The sequence below is a fragment of the Macrobrachium nipponense genome, chromosome 16 (genome assembly GCF_015104395.2).
Source record: "Macrobrachium nipponense isolate FS-2020 chromosome 16, ASM1510439v2, whole genome shotgun sequence".
Lineage (NCBI taxonomy): Eukaryota > Metazoa > Arthropoda > Malacostraca > Decapoda > Palaemonidae > Macrobrachium > Macrobrachium nipponense.
Genome location: NC_087209.1, coordinates 3,685,242 through 3,705,308, shown reverse-complemented (window position 1 = coordinate 3,705,308; position 20,067 = coordinate 3,685,242). Strand labels below are relative to the sequence as shown.

The window sequence follows — 20,067 nt, the reverse complement described above, 5'->3', positions numbered from 1 at the left end:
TATATATATATATATATATATATATAGTTATAATATATAATATTATATATATTATAATATACTATAATATATATATATATTATATATAGTATATATATTATATATAGATATATATATTATTATCGATCTCTAGTATATATATATGTATATATAATAATATTATATATATATCATATATATATATATAGTATAATATATATATATATATATATGTATATATATATATATATATATATATATAAAAAAATGCATCTGCACGGCGATATATATGTACGTAATGTACAATACACACGCACACACGTACACACACACATATAGATATATATATATATATATATATATATATATATATATATATATATATATATATATATATTTGCGTGTAAAGTACGCGTATATCTTCCATATTCAAACGCGCATAAAGAAACAGACATACATTTTGCCGTGTATTGTAAACTGAATATAAAACGAAAGTAAATAAAATCCCGTTCAGCTTCCCCAGTAATAAAGTGTGGCACATGCAGTGAAGTGCCCAATCCATTATTGGATTAGACGACATAACCGTTTTTCCAAACCATATTCATTTTTCACTACGAAATATTATAGCGGAGATTTTTTTTTTTTTTTTTTTTTAAGGGGACGGGTATACAGTGGAAATGAAATGTACTGGGGCGTTTTGTCAAGTTGATAGATTATTATTATTAATTCTTTTTTTTTTTTTTTAGTGAACGTGAACATAGTAAATTGATATTTAAGTAATGATTCTTGCAGTGTAGGATGACTGGACTAATTTCTTTTCCTCTTTTGCATATTCTAATTAACTTACCTTCTTAAGTATACGTGTTTAACGAAAGGTATTCGTTGCTTTTACTTTAGAAAGTTCCGAATCTACGTGATGGTAGTTAACATGTTTTTGCGTTTTTTTTTTACTTATGAATCTTTTTAATCAAAGAAAGTCTGGGGATGTTCTGCAGGAAAGGGAGAGTTTTAATCCTGAAAGGCCTAACTTACCCTGACGTGATATTAAAGAATAGTAGAGACATTGGTCGACAAACTGTGTATTTTTAACACTCGCCCTTCCGCTTTCTTTCTTTCACTTGTTTTGTGAACCACCTCGCCTTTCATCCTTTATACGGAGTCCCAAAATACTTACGCGAATTCACTTCTACCATACTTCCATCCCCCATATTAATATTCATTACTCCAACTTGGTGTTCTTTTACCTCAGTAACTGCTTTTTTTTTTTTACTTGTGATTTCAACTTTTACCTCTTGCAATTACTTTAAAATACCTTCAAATTCTTTCATATGTTCCTGCCATTTCTCTTCATTATCCGCAATCAGTGCTGTGTCATTCTGCAAACATCGAACTTTCCACACACCATTCATGACTCATTTCCCTTTCACAACTTTTTCACCCACTTCTGGTTTCATTCCTCTCAATTTTCGCATCACATCATCCATAATATTATTAAGTGGCCTTAGAGTCATATCAGATCTTTGCGCCGGACTCATTTTTAAACTGTCCCATATGCACATTTTAACAAATTCTCTATTTCCATCGTATAATCGTTTAATGGCCATCTACAACTTATCTTCTGCACTTTACACCCTCCCCAATTCATCTATAACGATTTAAAGCTTCTCTCTATTTGTAAACTTCTCACATAACAGATACTTGATCCACAAACCCCCAAAATTGTTTAAACCCACACTGTTCTTATCTTAGCAATCCTTCTATTAGCTCTCTTACTTTCTCAATCAGAATTCAAACATACATCGTCGTTATATATACTAACGTCTCGTAACTGTAAGTCTCTGTCACTTCTATTACATTACCTTTGCGTAATTGAATAATGAACCTTTTGCGTCATTTCCTTCGGAACCTTTCCATCGTCCAAATATACATTACAAACCCCAGTCAGCCACTCAGTCTCACTGTCACTACCGGACTTCAACATCTCATTTGTAATCCCATCTATTTCTGTCTCCCATTCTTCTACGTTTTAATTACCCCCATTTCGTCCTCAACAGTCGCTTCCACAAGCATTCTTGAAATTGCAATAACTTTCCCACACTTTCATCTGTTACCTTTCTCTCTCTCTCTCTCTCTCTCTCTCTCTCTCTCTCTCTCTCTCTCCTTTATTTCATCAAAATTCAGCAAAATTTCAAAATGCTCTCAAAGTCGACCCAGTTCTACGTTCCCTTCAGACAGCGTCTCTCCATTTACAGTTTTTTCTTCTGAGATCCATTCGTTTATAAAACTTGCCCCCCCCCCATCCCCCCACCCCCATTTACTTCCTTAGTGGAACAGCGTCTGTTACTCTCAAAAGTTCTTGTTCACATTCTCCATTTTATTTTATCTTTTTATCCACTTTCTTCTTGACCACCATGTTTATCATCTTTACATCTGTTTACGATTTTTTTATAATGTAATTTCTCTTCTAATATTCTCTATTATTCCCCCTTATCCCACTACTTAACTTTTATTATTTCCTCGTGCTATAACTCCTCGCCCACCTCTTAAGATCGTCAGACCCTCCCCCTGTCCCTGTAACTCCATCGTGGAGTTAAAAAAAAAAAACCCTCATCTACTCCATACATCTCTGTTTCTTTAGTGCAACAGTTGCAACTGTCTGTTCTGTCTCAATATAGCTTCATTTTTTACGAAGAAGAAATTGATATTTAAGTTTGCACATATTCCGAAGGAACACGTTAGGGAAGGGGAGGGGGAAAGTATGCATAACAGCACTAAAAATAATTCCTGTGTTAATTGAAATGAACGTATTGCATGATAGTCGTGTTTAATGAGGGAGAAAGACAAAGCATATTTAATGAACCCGTAGATCCACTTCTGTTCCATTTAACAAAAATTGCTTGTTATCTTATTTTCGATATGTAGCATGTATAAAGGCCTTCATACACTGAACGATTGTCTAAACGACTGTCTGAGCGATTGTCGTTATCGACCCACATACACACACGCAATATTCATACAGTATGAACGATCTCCGCACCGATTTCAGTCTAAACAAAGATTTTGTCTCGAGGAGACATGGCATCATCTTTAGAAGAGACGCGCTCGATGGCGTTATATCGGCAGACAAACCTACACATTGAACGACCTGAGTATGACAGACTTAAGTCTCAAGCCAGCAACCTGGTCGTGACAGATTCCCGCGGAGATCGTTCAGACACGAAGCTCCGCCCACTATTGCATTCAGACAAGGCCATACTCAGTGTTTTTGCGAACGATACAGACAGTCGTTCAGACAATCGTTCAGTGTATGGGGGCCTTGAGAATCAGTTATTTATATTCTAGGTGAATAAAAGTCACACGACAGAATTACCCAATTTTATTCGAGTCAACAGCAGATCGGCGCATATATTGCAAATATCTCCAATATTTCTTCCCTTTCACTCAGACCTGCTTGAACAGCCTAAGGCATATGGTTGCGGCCTAGTACATTAGAAAAAATTTGAGAATTTTATTGAAAAATATCACATTGCCTTTTTAAAAACGCTAATGGGTCTCCAACCTAATCATTGTAAACAATTGTCACCTATTATCTTTGGATCACTTTTTCACAAACGAAAGGTAACCTCTGTTATCCTTATTATTGTCAAAATGGCCTTATGAGTATTTCACTTCGTCTTGCGTATATGTTCCTGTGGTTACCTTCTATGAGACAAAATTAAAGTTCGGTAACCGTGTAATATCCGAAACTGTCACACAGATTAACTACAATGTAATAAATTGGTAACAGTTTGAAAGTCCTTTTTTACATACAGTTATCTAAAGTTAACCTTAATTACCTAAAAGTTTTTTTTTTCTTGGATCGCTTCTATAAAACAGAAGGTAACTTGCGGTAACCTTCTCATTAGCAAAAATATCTTGAGAGGTCACAACAGCACACAAAGAAGGTATATAACTTTGTTCAAGTCCCCTTTCACATTTGGTGTCCCAAGGTAATCGTTCGCGTAAGGTTATGTTAATTAAGATAAACGTCTAAGCATGAAAACGATCACAGAAATGACGAATACAAAGAGGACACAAAGGTGACCCCTCGTTTGGTTCAGTTTCCTTAAGCCACCTGAAGGAGTGGCCCATGAACACATTCGATTTCGTCTTTTTCCAACATCTACTTTCATTTTTGTCTCTTTTTTTTCCGTGTTTAGGTCACAAAGATTTTCTCAGCATTTTTGTCTGGAATTTTCTAAAATATCGTTCTTTTGGTTTCTTGCTTTAGTTTTTCAAAAATTATGTCGTTCTGCGATATTTTTCAATATTTTATTCACAAAATTAGTGAAAAACTTGCCTTGTCCTGCTTTCATTATCTTTTAAGGAAATGTTCTTCGATTTTTTTTAATTTCCACAAAATTTCATGGAAATTAAACTTATTATTTTATCCTGTTTTGTGTTTTCATTTTCCTCAAATCGCATCCCATTTTCTTTATCAGGCAAATCGATCCCATTTTCTTTTTCAGGCACATCGTTTCCCGTTTTCTATATTTCTATATCGGTCATTTCATCCACACACTAACCACTCGGATGATGGCCCTTGAGCATCAATGTGACCCGTGACTCCTCGCCCCAGATCCTCAAGGTATGTTGTGTATCATCCAATTCGATCAACAAAGAGGATCACCAAGAACGAAATAGAATCTCTTAAAATTAAAACTACTATTGCTACCACTGAAGTCACTACTGTATGACACGCTTATTTTGTTTTTTAATGTTTAAACTTACGTATAGTAAACTTATCTACTTAAAAGCGTCTACTTAAATGTTTTTTTTATACATGAAGTCGCTTCGATATATTGGCGTTAACAGTACTAAGAGTTTCATAATGAGTGTAAAGGATAAATACGAGTAGTTGATGAACATTTGATGGCAACATAGAAAACGTGAACATGACGTGATGATGATCATGTTGGTAATAAAACCGAATATTTATGAGCAACGGGATGATACTGATGATATTAATATTAATAATCGATGTCTATGAGCAACTTAAAAGCAATAGTAACTATACATGTGGATATGAGCAACCGGGTTTTGATGATCATGATACCAAGCATTAGCGAAGCAGTATGGAGTAATAATAATAATAATAATAATAATAATAATAATAATAATAATAATAATAAAAATAATAATTCTAAGAAGAATATGAGCAACACTGTACAGCGATAAGTCCAAAAACAGCAATAATAATAATTAATAATAATAATAATAATAATAATAATAATAATAATAATAATAAAAAGACATTAAAAGTTGAATACACAGTTAATTAGAAACGGCATGCAACCTATTGTTTTTATAGCAGTTATTATAGAATTATTTGTGCGATAAGGACGCTTAAAATGTACCGGTTACGAGAAAAATATTCCTTTTGTCTTCCTTTCGAAGTTACAATTCCAGTGTCGCAAATTCCCCGTGTTCTTATCTCCTTTTTGTGCTCGTTTTTGGCCTGTTCTTTTGATTGTCTTGTGTTCAGTTTACTTTTGGGAATTATATTTTTCCCGTTTATTTCAGGAGAACGTTTATAGTTCTCAGTTTAAAACTTGTATTTTATTAAGTTGTTGAAATCAAGTTTGTCACAGCCTTGTAAATCGCATTTCGTGTCAAGTGTTCTTGGTTTTAATTTATTATTATTTTTAAAGAGAACATGAAAGCTTACGTAAGGGAGTTTGTCAACTTCGTCTTCCTTTTTATAGACCAGTCTTTTATTATATATCTAGTTGAATCTCGCTTTCTCGACCTTTTTCTACTATTACCACTGTTCTCTTAAATTTTTTAATTTCTAGCTATATTCTTTATATTTCTTATTCATACTGTTTTTATCCCATATTCTCTCTTTACAGTGCTCTATAAATGCATTTTTGCAACTATTTATAATGTTTTTTTCAGCTATTTATAAATGCTTTTTTGCAACTATTTATAAATGTTTTTTTTTCAGCTATTTATACATGCTTTTTGCAACTCTATAAATGCCTGTACAAAAGGCCTCCACATTAAGGCTAATATTCCGCAGGTTAATTGAGTTTTGTACACCTGTACTGTTATTGGGGGGGAGGAGGGGGGCGGTGGGTGGTAGGGTGGTCTGTGTCTGGTGTTTCTCATGAAATAGATTCGTTTACGGTGCACGGTCCCCGATCCATTTGTCTAAAAATAGAATTAAAGGGGATATGGCTCATTATGGTATGTAGGTCTGGGCATTGACGCATGTGTACGCAGTGAATTATGTGTAAATGCAAGTATTTCATTCACTAAAGTTCTATCTTCCTTCAAGGAACAGTTTTCAGTTTGCGTTCTCGTGCGACTGAACAAGTCTTCGGTGGGGTTTCTTTACCTCTTTAAAATTTCCAAACTGTTGTAAACCGTCCTATACACGTTTGTAACTTGTCGCATATTGTAGCAAACTTGTGCCAACATGTCAAAAACTTGTCGTAGACATGTCACAAACTTGTCGCTTACATGTCACAAACTTGCCACATAAATGTCACTAACTTGTCGCATACATGTTGCGAACTTGCTGCATACATGTCTCATACATATCACAAACTTGTTAACAACAAGTTAGCGACGTTAACGAAAAACAAATGAGAAAGTTGTTGTTTTAAGAACAAAGTAAACGAGGTACAATTTTATTGTGCCCAGGGGAAAACTATTTATTGAAATAGATCAAAGATTTTTGAAATGTAGATTTTGTATCAAGTTTACACACCATATATATATATATGTGTGTGTGTGTGTGTGTGTGTTTGTGTGTAACGTACCGGTAAACATATACAATATCTTTGATTACAAGTGGAGTACCTGCCTATACTAAAAACTCGATACAAGTTTTTAAAAAGTATTGCACATTAAAATTCGTACATAGAAGCCTTATTCCGGTTCATCTCAGAATTGAGTATATCACTGATACTCTTTATAACGGATTTGAATTAAAAAAAGAACAGTATCGTGAATTCTACGAAACCCAATTTCCAATGAGCACAGAGTCAAGCAAGTCGCTTCTTTCCGGCGTCTTCAAGATTTCATATGAATCTTGTTAGTCTTCGGTTTTCATCTGCGGTGCCAGATCTACGTAATGGTAACTCTGTCAATCAGTATTGCAAATAGTTCGTTGTATACTTTTCTAGCTTTCCAATGAATTACTTTGAGTATCATTCATTCCAAATGCGAATTACCCCAATTAGTTTTGTTTGGCGTTCGTGAACAGCTGAATATAAGTCTAAAGCTTAATCAATATATTGTTTATATGTGCCAGTTCGAAGTGTGGCTTAGCCGTAGCTCCGGGTGCGAAGTGGAGTTGTTTCTGTATATTCTCTGGAGATTCTGGAGAGACGTGGACGACACCGTGCGTTCCAGGATCTGGAAGGTATGGAAAAGGGATGAGTTATGTGTACAGGCGGAACTTACCGGAGATCTCATCTCGTATCTATAAGACGTTAACAGTTGAAGTCAATAGAGTGAAATTCTGTTATAAATGTCTTAAGATGTTGTGGGATTAAGACACTAGTTTTAAAGATTATACGTTATATCTAAGACTGTAATAAAGGGACGATAGGGTGAAATATTAAATAAAATTATATGTATATATATATATATATATATATATATATATATTTCTATATTTGTATATATATAATATATATATATATATATATATATATATATATATATATATATATATATATATATATATACACGCACACATATATATGTATATATATATATATGCATGTATATGACATATATATTTATATATAGAATCATATGTATATAAATTATAATCTATAATTATATATGTAGAATTATATGTATTAAATATATATATATTATATATGTTAAATAAATATTATGTATGTATATATATGTATTATTTACATATAAGATATATTATAAAACACTTATGCATGTGTGTGTAGAAGAGAGAAAAGCCGCACCCACCCACCTCCCCCCAGTACTTTTCGCCGAGGGCTTCGATGTCGTAGGCGCCGTTGTGGTGGCCGCTCGTCACGCCGCCCGCCCTGCCGTTGGCCAGGTGTCGGGGGGTGGTGTTGCAGCTCTGGGTGCGGGCCTCTTGCAGCTGTTGCTGCTGCTGCTGTTTATTCTGGGGGGCGGGGGCACGGCGGGGCAGTTGGCAGCGTGTCCGCCGTTGTTGAGGCGGAAGCTGTCGTGTTTGCTGCTCGGGACGTAGTGGTGGTGGTGATGGTGGTGGTGGTGTTGGAACTGCTGGTGGTGGTGGTCCTCCTTCTGCAGCGGTAGGTGGACCATGGTCACGTCGTCGTCGCCGCGGTCGTAGTACACGTTCCCGCAGCAGATCTGTCGGTTGGGGGGGAGTTTTTTTTTTTTTTTTTTTTTTTTTTTGGGGGGGGGGGAGGGGGGGAGGAGTGGAGGAGTCGGTGGTAGGGGGAGGATTGGAATGAGAGGATGGGGGTTTGGGTGGGAGGGAAGAAATTGGAAAAATTGCTTAACAAATCGTATTTCATTTTGTTTTTTTTTTTCTATTCCAAAAGTTAATTATAATGTTTCCGTTACTGTTTGATCGAACTAAAGACGATAAAAAATTAAGTAAATTATTTGTGCAAAATAACGATAACACGAAAATTTATAAAAATTGCTTTTTGCGAACTTGAGATAGCAAAAACAATAGAATACATTGGTCTTGTAAACTGAAGATATCATGAAAAATGAAGTAAATTGTGTTTGCAAGCTAACGATAACGAAAATTATTATTAATTTTGTTTTTGACAGGGACTAAATATCAAATATTTTTAACCTAACGAAAAGAGAAATCTTTTAACATACCGTAATTGAAAATTAAGCAAAGTTGCATGGAACTTTTTTATTCCTACAGTTTTTTCTTAGACCACTATTCCCAACAACATTCCTTTGAAAGAATATTGTTTTCAAGATAAACCGAATTCTACGTAAACTAGGACACTCTTAATTTAAATACACGTTTATCAACCTGACGAAACGATAGCAGTTTTATTAAACTTCATATAAAAAAAAGCAAAATCCAGTGTGAATTTTTATTTTAGTATTTAGTACTAATTTTTTTTTTTTACCACCATCCCAAACGACAGTCCCTCGCTAGAGTAGCCTAGTTGTCAATCGTGATTCCACATAACTTAGGACTTTAAATGAGATATATTTGACTCTTTAAATGAGATATATTTCATCTTACCCTGTTGTGTAGTGTTTCGTCTAACGCCCTTCTAAAAGTCGGCGAAAGCAGCCAGTAAATGAATATGATGACTGTGCCTCCGAAGATATTCACCACCCACACGGCGTAATCTAATCCACCTGGTATCTGGAAATGCAGAGTTTGACAATTCAAATTCAAATTCAAAAATGTTTATTGATGTACATGAAATGGAGTGTAGCAGCATGCTGCTACTCCTACCAACAAAATTCAAAAGGGATTCCAGGCAAAAAAACATGTATTAAAAAACACATTTATACAGTACGACAATTATAGATTCTTGGGAACTAATCAGAAGAGATTCCAGGCAAAACAAATTCCAATGAAAAACAAATATATACAGTATAACAGTCTTGGGAAGTAATTAGAGCATGACAGTTAAATTATCGTGAAATAAGGCGAATATGACCATTAGATTATGCATTAGGACATTTGTGTGGTTAATTGATGTTATTAAATGTTTCGCCTGTTAGACTCTGGAAGAGAAAATGACTATACCTTTTGAATTTGCTCAGAGGATTCTGGGAAACAGAGGGAATTCGATAATGAGGCTTTCCGATATAAGGGTAATTCTTATCTTTTAAATACAGGGAATATGTCAATTAGATTCGGGAAAGTGAAGAGAATTTGATAATCAGGTTTTGGGATGTGAGCTCTTTCCTGCACATTAGGCCGTCGCAATGATTTTGGTAAATGTAATTATAACATAATTACTTTTATGATTTTAAATATAATGGCCGTTATCACCATCAGACCATTTTCCTCTCTCTCTCTCTCTCTCTCTCTCTCTCTCTCTCTCTCTCTCTCTCTCTCTCTCTATGATTTAAAAATATAGTGGGCCGTATACATCAACCAATTGCCTCCTCTCTCTCTCCCTCTCTCTCTCTCTCTCTTCTCTCTCTCTTCTCTCTCTCTCTCTCTCTCTCTCTCTCTCTCTCTCTCTCTCTCTCTCTCTTTTATGATTAAAAATATAGTGGCCGTTATCATCAGACCAATTGCCTCTCTCTCTCTCTCTCTCTCTCTCTCTCTCTCTCTCTCTCTCTCTCTCTCTCTCTCTCTCTCTCTTCCACGGCTCTAGATTGCTGGAAAAACACGACCAACATTCCACCTAAAATATATAACTGTATTTTTTTTTCTTTCTTGTCTTGCTTTGCAAAATTAAATTTTCTTCCGCAGACATTTTTTTTCTCAGGCGGTGAAGCCAGAGAAATGAATTGCTTGTCTGTGCGTACAGACACATGTATGATGTATGTGTGTATGTATGTATATGTTATGTAGATATTTACATAATATATATAATATATATAATAATATATATATATTATTCATTTTTCTATTCAACAGTTGTGTTATGAATGAGATCTTGAATACTGCTCAGTGTTTATTATTGTTTAAGAGTGATCTTTCGCTGTTGCATGCATATATAATTACACTTACTATACACGCATTGCTTATTAATGCACCCACATATGAACAGTTTAAGCAACCTTTGAAAAGGTGCATTTTTATTGACTTTTCTTCACCTTCCATTCCATCATACTTACCCTGGAGTTGGTGCAAGCCGCTATAATCTGCCTCAAGGTCCAAGGCGTGATGGTGATGACGAAGGACAGTGACACAACAGCCATGACTCTGCAAGCGCGCAAGCTCTCACGTCGCTCCGACATCAACAGCTGTTAAGGGGAAAGGAGAGAAAGATTATAAACAAGGCCACCGAAAATTGATCTATCATTTCAGTGGTTTCGGTATGATACTGTGCGAGCCGCGACCCGTGAAATTCTCAGCCGTCCGTGGTGGCCTCTGTTGTTAGGTTGCCAGAGGCACGATCAGGGCTACGTTTAACCTTGAATAAAATCAAAACTACTGAGGCTAAAGGGTTGCGATTTGGTATGTTTGATGATTGTGAGGTGGATGATCAACATACCAGTTTGCAGCCCTCTAGCCTCATAAGTTTTTAAGATCTGAAGGCGGACAGAAAAAGTGTGGATAGACAAAGCCATCTCAATAGTTTTCTTTTACAGAAAACTAAAAGCGAGAGAAGAACTGAGTGCATTTTTACATATTAGAAAAAGGAGGACAATTAATCGCATTCATATATAGGATAGAGGGACTGTGTGCATTTTATGTAGGAGAGAAAGATTGAGTTCGCTCCTGTGAAGAGAAAAAAAATGATGTGTTTTATTGTATATTTGGAGGAGATTGTCTTCTTATATAGGAGAGTGAAAGAGCATCCTTATGAGGAAGAGAAATACTAACTAGATTATATATAAAAAGATTAGTTGTACCATTGTGAATGCGACGTAAAAGAGAAATTAAGTTTTGTGTTATTGCGACGAAATTTAGCACGTGCGGAATTTGCCAAGAAAAATATGAACACATTAATAATTCACTCTTAAATATACGCAGAGAGAGGACGTGATGATGCTATTATCATAGCATGAATATTTACCTTTTGTGAATAGACGTATATTCTGTATCAGTCAATTAGCGTTAAGCGAAAACATCCTAATTATATTTCACATCGGACCCCAGGGTACCTCAGCTGTGCAGTTTCAAGAGTATCAAAATATTACATGTTAATGAAATATCAACTATTTATTTAACATTTGTAAGATGAAGTGAATTACCGTTTAGCAATTGCTTCTGAAAGCAAAGACCAGCTTTCCTCTGGCTCTGAGTGAAGAGGATAATGAAAGCACGAACCGGCAGCTTCCCTGACACAAGCAGAGTTTTTCTTTTCTTTTTTGCGACAGCTGCAACCGCCAGCGGTCAACAAGAAACTGGAGCAACAAAGACAACGGCAAGAACACCAACAACAACAACAACAACACCGTCTGTTTAACATCAGCGGCAGAAATGAGCAGCAGGTATGGTAGGAGCAGCTCAGTCCTTCAAAGCAGTTATGCTTGCTGTTTTACCACGATTCGGCGAAACAACGCGAAAGAAAAAAACAACAGCATAAAATGCACAACAAAACTCCAAAAGTAAATCGTGGGAAAGCTGATCTTCCATCTCCATTATGTTTGTTGTTTGTCACGGGTTTGGGAACCAACGCGAGAGAACAACAACAGAACAACAACGACAATAAAAGCAAGCAAAAGCAAGTATCCACGTTGAAACCAAACCCAAACAAAACCCCTAAATTAGGGCAAAACCGGTCCTCCATTTCCGTTATTAAAAGACGCAAGGTGAATACGTAAATCATCCGAACCAGTTCAAATTGAAAATAAGAATTAAAAAAAAAAAAAAAAAGTAAACAAGAGGAAACTGAGGAAAAAAAGAAGGGAAAGCGGAAAAGAGCTTTTGATAAATGTGGGGGCCATCCATTGTCTTTCTTTTCCATTAATAAAATGGATAAGCGCCCTGCCGATTTTTCCTTCTTCAAGATTCCCCCAATTTTATGGGGCGAGGAATTTCTCTTAGCTGGTTTTGGACACATTTGTCTTCGGCCAAGGGTGGTCGGCAATTGGTAGTGTTGGTTGGTTAACGAGTTTTTTGTTGGTTGGTTAATGAGCTGTTGTTGGTTGCTTAACAAATTCATGTTGGTTGTGTAACAGATGTCTGTTGGTTAACAAATTCTTATTGATCATGGATGGTTAACAGATGTTCGTTGGTCTGTTAATTAACAAATTCTTATTGGTTGGTTAACAAAGTTCCTTGGTTGATTATTAACAATTTTTTGTTGGTTGGTTAGCAAATTCTTGTTAGCCAGTTAATAAAGGTTTGTTGGTTGGTTAGAAAATTCTTTTTAACTAGTTAATAAACGTTTGTTGGTTGGTTAACAAATGTTGTTTGGTTGGTTAACAAATTCTTTTTAGCTAGTAAATAAAGGTTGTTGGTTGGTTAACAAATGTTTCATGGATGTTAACGAATGTTGGATGACAAATTCTTCTTGGTTGGTTAATAAATGTTTGTCGTTTGGTTAGCGAATTATCTTTGGCTAGTTAATACATGTTTTTCAGTTGTTTAACAATGTCTTGTTGGTCGGTTGACAAATTCTTGTTGGCTGGTGATCATATTTTTGTTGGTTGGTTAACAAATTCTTGTTGGTCAAACAAACATTTGTTAAAACAAATGTTTGTTTGATTGGTTAACAAATGTTGGTTGTTAAAAATTCTTGTTGGTGGTTAACAAATGTTTGTTGATTGGTAAACAGATTCTTGTTGGTGGTTAACAAATGCTTCTTGGTTGTCAGGAATTTCTTGTTGGTTGGTTAACAAATTCATGTTGGCTAGTTAATAAATGTTTGTTGGTTGGTTAACAAAAGTTAGTTGACAATTCTTGTTGGTCAGTTAACAAATGTTTGTTGGATAGTTAACATATTCTTGTTGGTTGGTTAACAAATTCTTGTTGGTGGTTAACAAATGTTTGTTGATTGGTTAACAAAAGTTGATTGGTTAGCAGAATCTTTTTGGTGGTTAACAAATGCTTCTTGGTTGTCAGGAATTTCTTGTTGGTTGGTTAACAAATTCTTGTTGGCGGTTAACAAATGTTTGTTGATTTGTTAACAAATGTTCATTGGTTAACAGACTCTTGTTGTTGGTTAACAATTGCTTCTTGGTTGTCAGGAATTTCTTGTTGGTTGGTTAACAAATTCATGTTGGTTAGTTAACAAATTCTTGTTGGTTGTTAACAAATTCTTGTGGTGGTTAAGAAATTCTTGGTGATTAATTACTGGCTAATTTTAAAGATATTTATCTCAGGTTTTGCACACTTCTGTTGGGTCTTTATCTCCCCGATGCACAGAAATGGAAGCGTGACAATTATTTTACCATAAAATTATTTATGATATTCTATCCTAATCTCTTTTCAAAAGTGATTAACTATCAGATATCAGACTGTCCTGTTTTTTCAGGCTGTCCTAATTTCGTTATCATATTTAGCTTTCTAGGTGATGAACTCTCGCGCAAGTAATAGTTTATTGGATTTGTAGTTTGCGTTTTGAATAAGTGTGTGACGCACGCACCCATAGATTTTATATATATATATATATATATATATATATATATATATATATATATATATATATATATATAGATATATGAGTGTGTGTGTGTGTGTATATAAATTATATATATATATATATATATATATATATATATATATATTATATATATATATATATATATATATATATAGGATATATAGTATGTTATATATATATATATAATATATATATATATATATATATATATATATATATATATATATCTATATATATTATATAATATGTATGTATGTATGTATGTATTATATTGTATATAATAAAATTATTATATATATAAAATATATAATATATAAATATATATATATATAAATATATATATATAGCATTATATATATAAATATATTATAGATAATATAATATATATATATATATGTGTGTGTGTGTGTGTGTGGGTGTGTGTGTTGTGTTTGTGTGTTTGTGTATGAACAAAGTTACAGCCACGTAGGAAAATTAAAACACAGGAGATGCTAAGTACTTTCGTCTTATTACTAAGATATGGTCACTGCAGCTTGGTAATAAGACGAAAGTGGCTGTAACTTTGTTCGTATAATCATCACGTTATTATATTTTTATTTAATGTGTTATTACCAGGTTCAGTTTCGTACGACACCAAGACAGTTTTCGAAAAGTTTGAAAAAAATTTATTTAATGTATAACTGTAATAAATGTTCAATGTTCGTGAAGCGATTTTCGAAATCGTAAACTAAAATGAATTTTTCTTTGATTCGTAACATTACAGAAAGTTTTTTTTTTTTCTTTTTGAAACCTCAATTTTTATGAATTCCAAATTCTCGAACTCTTTTGATATATTTGTCATTGAAATTTATTCGGAATGTTAACCAGCTTTCTTCCATCCCGAATACCTTAAAACTCCCGAAGGGGGATAGTGCAGTCAGTGCACCTCATGCGGTACACTGTAAGCATTACTTAAGGTTCTTTGCAGTCTCCCTTATTGCAGCTACGGGCCGAAGGGACCCTGCAAAAAGACCCTTGCGCAGTGCCTACAGTGCACCACGTGAGGAGCACTGACGGCACTCTTATCTTGCCGGAATCCTTAAAGTTATGGCAAATATGACAAAGTTGCTTTTTTAAAGTTAGTGGCAAAATGACCATTTTTCTTCAAGAATGTCAAAAATGACATTTTTTTTATTTAACAGGAAATCTGACTAAAGGTTTTTTTTATATAAAGTTATAATAATTCTATTTCATTTGTTTCGTAAGATGGCTTGTTGTGATCCACAGCTTCGTTGAAATGTTTGGGAATATCTTTTTTTTTTTTTTTTGGCCGTGATTTTATTCTCCCCCTTTTCCCATCTACTTTTTTTTTCTTTAATTCTATTTTGAATCAATCGCACGGCGGTCCAAAACATTTCCCTGTTATGGAGAGAGAAATAACAGGGCCCATATGGAACCGTTCCCAGCGTCCTAATATTTCTTATATTTCAGAATTTTGTTGTTATTACTTTTTTTCTATATTTTTTTTTTCAGTTTCACTCGCTACTTAACATTTATTTTATTTCCCTTATCATAAGTGTAATATGTTGTGCTTCTAATTCCACGGATTAGAGCGAAAGGATCACCATTTAGACTTAACATAAAATGTCAGCTAAAATTTTGTGGGTAAACTCTTCCTTTCTACGATTACAGCCGCCCTACCGCGTAGGAGGGTAGTGCCGTCAGTGGACCTCATGCTGTGCACTGTAGGCATTACTTAAGGTTCTTTGCAGCGTGCTTTCGGCCCCTAGCTGCAACCCCTTTCGCTCCTTTTACTGCGCCTCCTTTTATATTCTCTTTCTTCCATCTAACTTTCCACCCTCTCCTAACAATTGTTTCGTATTGCAACTGCTTTGAGATTTTCCTCCTTTTACCACCTTTCAAACCTTTAACTGTCAATTTCCATTCCAGCGCTGAATGACCTCATAGGTCCCAGTGCTTGCCTTTTGGCCTAAATTCTATATTCAATTCAATAAAAGTTTAGTCCTGTTTCACCGATTCCCATTTCTGTAGCTCCATGTGGGCATGAGGTTGCCCTTCCCAACTGCCTCGTCTATGCGAGAATTGTTTTACAATAATCTTATACCGCAACTGCATGACCAGGGCCATATTTCATAATTTCGGCCGTCTCAGATATTCTGCTTCAAAGTTTCTTGAAAGAAGGTTTATATTTAACGTTTACATTAAGTTAGATCTGCCTCTTTCGTCCTTCTCCAAACAAGTTCCTCAGTGGACGAGTGGGCTGCAAACTAGCCTATCAATCTGGCAGCCAGAGTTCGCTCCCTGCTGCTGCCAACGCGGAACCAGAGGAATTTATTTCTGGTGATTAGAATGCATGTTTTTCTACCATATAATGTTGGTCGTATCCCACAATAAGCTGTAGGTCCTTTGCTAAGTACAGTTGATTCCTAGGCCAGCCCTCGTTGGACTGATTCGGTAGTCCCGAGTTCGATTCCCCACTGCCTACAAGGAATCAGAAAAGTTTATTTCTGGTGATTAGAAACTCATGTTTTTCGATATAATATAATGTGATTCGGATCCCACAATAAGCTGTAGGTCCCGTTGCTAAGTAACCAGTTGGTTTCTAGCCACGTAAGAAATATCTAATGATTATAATCCTTCGGGCCAGCCGTAGGAGAGCTGTTAATCAGCTCAGTGGTCTGGGTAAACTAAAATATACTTAACTTAACCTTCTCCAAACAGTTATTTCAGAGTGCAGCTGCGAGGTTATCACCCTCTGTTATTTAATCATTAAAAAAAAACTTTTTGCTCTCAAATGCCGTTCCTGCGCTGAATGACACCATAAATCCCAGCGCTTGGTCTTTGGCCTAAATTTTATAATGCATTCCATTCTACAAGAGGAAGAGCGAATCTTGTAGGAAGCGAAGTGGAAGAGAGTTAATGTGATAAATATTGGAAGCTTCCTTCTCTTTGACGTGATCCTTTCCGACACTTTTTTTTTTTTTTTCTGGGCGTTGCTTGTCTGGGGTTTCTACGCGGAATTCTAATCGATAGTAGTTTTTTTTTCTTTTTGTCTTTGAAACTCAAAACTTTTCTGATTCAAGTTTTCTTGGTCTTTGCGTCAGGGAACGTTAAAATCCTCCTTTTTTTATCATACATCAACCGGAAGCGTTCTCTTAATAAAAAACAAAACGAATAAATATAAGTCGTTTTGGAGATGGACGATATTATAACAAACAGTTACATAACGAAATGAGCAAAGATGAAGATGATGATGATGATGAGGTAACTGATATAGAATAGTAAAGATATAAAGAGATAACTGAAAAATAAAGGTTATAATGATCCTGTTTGCAGAAGTTAGTTAATAGAGTTCGAGATGAGTAGGCGATGACGCGTTCATAGAGAAAATGGGTAGATATTATTAAGATAATTAGATAAACGAATGAGCTATGTAACAACAGAATTTGTGAACGGACAGATGGATCCTTAAAATCCAAGACCTGTCACATTCAAAGAAGGATTTAGAACTGAATGTGATTTGAAAAAAACTTAAAAAGGGCTTGAGAAATTTGATAAAGAAATGAATCTGGAATGATAAATTTAAAAATCTTCAAGAGAGGAACTTAAAAAAAATCGATAGATAATGAGGCAGTGAAAAAACTGATTTCTGTTTAGAACACCTATAAAAAAACAGACATTTAGTTATAATTCCCATGTTCACCCAACTGAGTAAACGAAACATGTTTCCACCATCCACAACGGAACCGAATTCCGACGGAAAATCTCGCAAATAACCTGACAAGTTATTTATGTAAATTCCTCCGGGTGTTACGTCACGCCTCTCCGGGCCCCAGAAAACCCATCAGGGCAACCCGTTACGTAAGGGGGGGGAGGAGGGGGGAGGGAAGGGAGGGGGGATGTGCCTGGGTGGTGGGTGAAGGACAAGCTCTATTCCATTGCCGGAGTCTCTGTAAATCTTTGAAGATAAAGGAATCGGAACAAATCTCTTTTTTTTTTTCCTCCTCTTTGGCCATTCTGTTTGCTCTCTTTCCTCATTCGTAGGAAATTGTAAACATGAAGTGTACACAATGGGGAAATTCCTTCCTTTAATTGAGAGGCGAGGCATCATCCTGTAGAGGCTCCCTGAGAGAGAGAGAGAGAGAGAGAGAGAGAGAGAGAGAGAGAGAGAGAGAGAGAGAATATTATATGAGTGGTTCCGTTACCCTTTGGGGTAAAATATATAGTCCTTTATTCATCCCTCCCGATGTAATTATAAGGAGGTACATATTTTGACGTTATCTCTCTCTCTCTCTCTCTCTCTCTCTCTCTCTCTCTCTCTCTCTCTCTCTCGTGAGATCGAACTAACCATGGGATCATCACCTGCTTGTGAGCTAGGGGAGAGAGAGAGAGAGAGAGAGAGAGAGAAGAGAGAATGTGTAGGTATAGGGATGTTTTCAAACACACACACACACACACACAGAAAATGTCAAAAGGAACGGGGGTATTTATTCATCCTGCCTTTAATCCATTGAAGGTCTTCCAGACACGTCTGGAAAACGTCCAGGTCATTAAATCAAATTATTCAACCATCCGCCGGTTTCTTTTGTACCCGGGTTGTATTCAGACCCAAATTAACGATACCCAATTATTTGAGGTGATTATATCATTGGCTTACTCAGCTGCTAGAGGCTTAGAGGTCCCCAAGAGGTTTATAATTAACCGAGATTAGTTACGCAGTGGAATAAAGGTTTACTTTCGTACAATGAACATACGAATGAATGTGGTCTTTCATTCATATTTTCGGGGGAAGGACCATTGGAGAGTTCCGGAGTTATTTACGCGGTTGGGCAAAAGCCGATGTTAGCTTGTTCTGTCTTATAAAAATTCCAAAATGTCATTTGATATCACGTGATATTATCCACCTATTACCGTCTCTACAGTCTACAGTTGATATTAATGTAGCGAGTTATTTCTTATTGAAATTTCAGAGTGTAATTTAGTATCAAAAGTTATTTTGGCAATTATCTCTTCTACAGTCTAGAATTTAACTAGATATTTATTATATAAATTCCAAACTGTAATTTGAGGGTGTCATTCAATATTTTATCAGTTACCTCTTCTGCGATACATTTTATTTAGTTGGTTACTTTTTTAACACATTAAAAATGTAATTCAATACTATCACAATTACCTCTTCTACAGTCTACAGTTTATTTAGCAGGTTACATCATTTAAAACTTCCAAAATGTAATTTGATACCTTAATTGACTTTTATCAATTAATTACTTCTTCTGCTTCAGATACTTTACGTATTCAACTACAAAAGAGTTTTCCAGTATCTCACGGAAGTAAAAAAAAAAAATGAAAAATAAAAAAAAGGCCAGATCAGATTCAGTATTCTTGACGGAGGTTTGTCTGGAGGTCATTTCCATTAGGAAAACTCATCCCCCCCCCCCCCACCCATGCCCCCCCCCCTTCCCCCAATTATTCTCGTCTGTGACAACCCCAGTGGATATTAATCAACTACTAAAACCCTCCGTAAAAATAAATGAACACTTCAGGTGAGCGATTCTGTGATTCGAGTCGTCAGTTATTCACAGATTACATTTATCTTTCTTTTTAGCGAAATTAATTGAAATTCTTCGTCATTATTTTCCATGAAACTTTAAACCATAAATAAGTTGAAGTGATTAAACTATAGTAGAACCTCAGGCTATGACAACGAACCGAAGGTTTTTTTTATTGTGTATTTTAATAGTTATATGATTTATTTTATTCATGTTTTAATGCAGCAGTATTTCACCTTAATATTAAACGGACATTGTAGTATGTTGCATTTCATCAGATACTATAAAATACTGATTCACTTAAGGTAGAT

At 35.2% G+C, this 20,067-nt stretch overlaps 1 protein-coding gene across 1 annotated transcript in view; it reads right to left on the bottom strand.

Moving 5' to 3' along the window:
- Window positions 1–5,229: 5,229 nt before the first annotated feature.
- Window positions 5,230–20,067, bottom strand: part of LOC135195527 (trace amine-associated receptor 13c-like) — a 290,309-nt gene continuing 275,471 nt past the window's right edge. Inside the window, 5 exon segments of the mRNA XM_064221773.1 lie at window positions 5,230–7,383; window positions 7,967–8,074; window positions 8,077–8,337; window positions 9,206–9,331; window positions 10,768–10,896. Of these exon segments, the coding sequence (XP_064077843.1) occupies window positions 7,267–7,383; window positions 7,967–8,074; window positions 8,077–8,337; window positions 9,206–9,331; window positions 10,768–10,896 (741 nt within the window). The 3' untranslated portion in view covers window positions 5,230–7,266.